This window comes from Zerene cesonia, unplaced genomic scaffold (assembly GCF_012273895.1).
Source record: "Zerene cesonia ecotype Mississippi unplaced genomic scaffold, Zerene_cesonia_1.1 Zces_u001, whole genome shotgun sequence".
NCBI classification, from domain to species: Eukaryota; Metazoa; Arthropoda; class Insecta; order Lepidoptera; family Pieridae; genus Zerene; species Zerene cesonia.
This window is the reverse complement of record NW_024045131.1, coordinates 4,046,778-4,051,452: the sequence shown is the minus strand read 5'-3', so window position 1 is coordinate 4,051,452 and position 4,675 is coordinate 4,046,778. Positions and strand designations below refer to the sequence as shown.

The 4,675-nt window shown below is 36.8% G+C and overlaps 1 protein-coding gene across 2 annotated transcripts in view; it reads right to left on the bottom strand.

Annotated features, from left to right (window-relative positions):
• LOC119838150 (zinc finger protein OZF-like) overlaps nt 1–4,675 on the bottom strand; it is an 11,549-nt gene extending 6,874 nt beyond the window's left edge. Inside the window, exons 1-4 of one of the 2 annotated variants that reach the window (XM_038363985.1) lie at nt 4,443–4,675; nt 3,502–3,589; nt 2,804–2,867; nt 7–1,028 (exon numbers count right to left, since the gene is read on the bottom strand). In XM_038363985.1, the coding sequence (XP_038219913.1) occupies nt 55–1,028; nt 2,804–2,867; nt 3,502–3,589; nt 4,443–4,564 (1,248 nt within the window). In that variant the 5' untranslated portion in view covers nt 4,565–4,675 and the 3' untranslated portion in view covers nt 7–54. Of the gene's footprint in view, nt 1–6; nt 1,029–2,803; nt 2,868–3,501; nt 3,590–4,442 lie in introns of those variants that run through there. The other variant, XM_038363984.1, reaches the window with a different exon arrangement.

Genomic DNA, 4,675 nt, shown 5'->3' with positions numbered 1-4,675 from the left:
CTTTCACTTAAAAACAACACCCTAACGCATCCGCGTTGCTAAAAACAACACCCTTTACACAGCATCCGCTTCGTTCAACTTCTGCTGCACCTTCTGCCACACTTGCTTCGCAACAGTCGCGTCCGTGTACTTCGCGACGTACGTCTCGTTCGGATGCTTCCTCTGGTAGTGGCGCAGCACGTTATGCTTATGTGAGAACTTCCTCCCGCAAACGTCACACTTGAAGGGTTTGCTGTTGGTGTGCGAGCGCATGTGATATATCAGCCTGCTCTCCCTCGGGAACACCTTGTGGCAGAGCTTGCATTCGAGATTCTTCTCTCTATTGTGCCGCAGCGAGTGCCTGAGCATGTTATGCTTGTGCGCGAACTGCTTGTTACAGGATGGACACGTGTAGGGCTTCTCGCCGGTGTGCTTCCGCAGGTGGGGCTTCAGCAGGCCCGAGTGGGTGAACTGCTTGCCGCAGTACTTGCAGGAGTACGGGCGGACGTCGTTGTGCACCTGGATGTGCCTGACCAGCGTGGACTTGTACTTGAACTGCATGTCGCACATCTCGCATTGGAAAGGTTTCTCCGTGGTGTGCCGGCGCAGGTGGCTCTTCAGGAGGCACTCCTTTATGAACACCTTGTCGCACACCTTGCATGTGAGCTCCGGTTTCGATGGCGTTTTGCAGCCGCCGGACTTCTGGTGCCGCAGCAGGTTGGCCTTGACGGCGAACTCACGGCTGCACTTGTCGCATTTGTACGGCTTCACCTCCAGGTGGATCTTCTTGTGCTGCTGGAGGTTCGACGAGCTGAGGAAGCGTTTGCCGCACTCCGTGCAGGGGTACTTCCTGCAGTGCTCGTTTAGGTGCGTCTCGTACTCGGCCAGAGCGTTGAAACGGGCGAGACATATGTGGCATTCGAGTTTTTGCCGACTGTGCAATATGCTGTGCTTGTATATATGACTCTTGGTCGAGAAAGTGCGGCAACACACTGGGCATATGTACCTGCCGTTGTCGACCGCGTTCACACATAGATCGTCATCGGTAACTAAAAGGAAATTTTTCGCTTTGTATCCATATTGTTTTTTTTTTTTTTGTTTTTCGCTTTTCATGTGACGGTTACGCAAAAGTAGTATGGGCTTGTTGAGGTGGGATTTTTAAAAGATTCTAAAAGAGCTAATAAGAGCTATAGAATATACGTATCGAATGTTGTAAAACATTAAATAAAAACTTTATTTATAACTTTAACGTCTCAATAAATATGTTCTAAATTTGAACAAGTGTTATTCCAATTTGGACTTTATTAAAATATAGGTAAGAGTCAATTTCATCTGGTTGACAAGTAATGATGAAATTTATACAATGCACCGGATAATGTCTTATCTCAATCTGTTCAGCAGTTATTAAACAAATTCTTGGGTAAGCGAACAGCTCGAAGAATCGTTAATATTTTTATTTAATGTTATACCATTCACACTGACACAGTTATTTTGAAAGCATGTCCAAACGTCACTTACTGACCAACGGCGAAAAAAAAAAATTACTATTTTATTATTTTTATTGTTGACTAGCTGCACGCCCCGACTCCGCCCCGGTAGTCATTTATCGTGATTGAAATAATATAAAGTATCTTATAAGTTAGATCAAAATGCACATGGTGTGCAAATTCGATTAAAATCGGTTGAGTAGTTTAGGAGTCCATCGCGAACAAACAAGGTGGCATAATTTATATATATAAAGATATTTTTTAAATACTTTTGCCGAGTTGAATTCTATCAAATAATGAATAATTGTAGTATTATAAAACACGTATGTGACTGACTGTCTGATCTATCAACGCAAAGCCCAAACTACTGGATGGATCAGAATGAAATTTGGGATGCAGATAGCATCCGCTAAGAAAGGATTTTGATAAATTCTATCTCCAATAAGATGAAATAGTATATGAAAGTTAGTCCAATGACTTTCTTTGGCCACGCGGACAAAGCTGCGGGCACGAGCTAGTTTTTATATGTAACAAATATAATAAAAAAAATGTTTTTTCGTCATTCGTCAGTATCTGGGATCTATTCCCTGTGGCAATTACGTATCGATCCTTTCGAAACAACTTTATCAAAAACTGTTTATGCATTTCATTTGAAATTAATTAAAAACATGTATTTTGATATAATTACACCAACAAAATTCGCTTTTAAAAATGTTAATTGATTTATGGGTGTGATCCGCCCCATACCCCACAAGTGTATACCCGTCCCATTAATTCACCAATATACATTAAAAGCCTCGAAATTATAACTTTACAAGCTGTTGCCCGCGGCTTCGCACGCGTTAAATTCGCAGAAGATGAATGCTATTATACACATAAACTTTCCTCTCTTGAATCACAATTTAAAGAAACCCCATCAAAATCTGTCGCGTAATTTTAATGATTTAAGCATATAGACATACACACAGACAGACGGCGTTGTTATATACTATGCAGTGATAAGGTACAAAAGATATTCTATTTATACAAATAACTAGCTGCGCCCCGCGGTATCACCCGCGTAAGTCCGTATCACGTGGGAATATCGGGATAAAAAGTTGCCTATATGTTATTTCAGTTGTCCAGCTGTCCACATAGCAAATTTCATTGTAATCGGTTCAGTAGTTTTTACGTGAAAGAGCAACAACCACACACACATCCTTACAAACTTTCGCATTTATAATATTAGTAGGAATTAGTAGGATAGGATTAATTAATACATAGCCATTACAAAACGCTATTTTGTTGGTGAAATTGTGTATTCAAGTACATACTTAAACAATGCTTATATAACTTACCTCCATCGACAGATGTGATGGGGCCCTGTGGGGCCCCGACGTCAGGTATTATGAAATCATTTTCCTAAAAATTATTAATTAAATTGTATTATTGACATAATATTATTAATGTTCAGGAAATCATAAAAAAATCACAGGTTTTTCAAACCCACTCTAATTCTTTCCTTCTTTTCCGGTTCTTAAACTATCTCTATACAAAAATTTCATCCCAATCGGTTCAGTGGTTTAGGTGTGAAGAGGAGAGAGACAGAGTCAATTTCGCATTTACAATATTAGTAGGAAATTATAACATAACTGCCTAATTAGAAACATTTTCTATTATTGAAAATCCATTTTCAATTGAATTCGATAAAAATTAATTCAACTGTGTGATTTTTTGTGTTTTGTAACCTCATAATCTTTTACAGGATGAACCAATTTTTATAATTCATTTTTAATTTGAAAGCTGCCTTTCACGTAGTACCATTTCAATTTTGTTTACTTCAGACAATTTCTTTTTAAAAACGAATTATATTATTACAGTGGAACATACTGTGGAAACGAAACAGAGGTAATATGAATTTTGTTTGTTTGTCTGTGAGTTTACTATTATGTGGTTCGCCTGATGGTAAGCGATCACTACCGCCCGTGAACACTTGTATTATCATGTTAAAATATGACATTCTATGGAAATGGGATGAATGGGGTTAATAACTCACCTCAGGCTCTGCTTTGACAACGCATAAACCGACCGTCTCTGCCTTCACAACAGTTTCCAAGTGTACTATTGACTCTTTGGCCGCATTACTGTAAAATATATTACGGATAACCCTCATGGGAGGTCTACGTCCCAGCGGGGGGACTTATGTGGGCTTATTATAAAGATAATCATAATACTATTCTTATATCCTATCCTTAATAGGATATTAAAATACTTAGAAATGGATCAAGTATGTATTTATTGAGTTTGTTTTCTCATCATATTTGTATAGTTGTTTACTTTATATGTATTTGTTGACACATTGCAAGAAATAGAATATTTCCCTCTTTGTTATTACCTTTTAAACCAAAATTATCAAAATTAGCCCAGCTGTTTTTGAGTTTTTGCGAGACTAACACACAGCAATTGATTTATATAATTAGAAGATAACATTAATGCTGGGTAAATAATGATAGGGAATAATGATTTTTTATAAATTAAATCTTCATTTATGTTATCAGAAATTATTAATAATTTAACAAATATCTCTTTATAAATACAAGATAAAACATTATTTATATCAAAATCTGTTCATTACACAAATTTTTGACAAATTTGTTAAGTAGTTTCTATGTAGACCAACATATATTGATCATTTAATAACACATATTAATTTATAGAAATAGAAATATGAATTCTACACCACTCAAAACATTCACATCAGAAAGAAAATTGTAACTTTCGCAAACGCTTAGAAAACGAGTTAACGCAACCCGTTAGGTAGCGATCAGTGTTCTATTTTCGTCAAAGTTATATTATATTCGGTTCAGTGAGTTAGCTGTCATTACGAAGTAAAAATATGGAACAAACATAAAAAAAACTCATTGAAACTGCGCTGTTATCGATACAATTTTAAAATAAATGAGCACTTTGTGTTTTCAAATAATATATTCTACTTACTCTTTCTCTGTTTCGTTTAATTCTGTTTTAATATTTATGAATTCCGGATCTTTTTCGTTAGCGACGGGCTCATCGGTCTCGAAATCGATAGGTTCTATCTTAATGGAAATTGTATCCGACATTTTGTATCGTTTTCATGCGGCAATTTCTTAATCCATTCCGCTTATTTATATATTTTACGAACTAGACAAAAATTACGAGAGCATAGTCCTAAATAAAATAAATCCAAATTA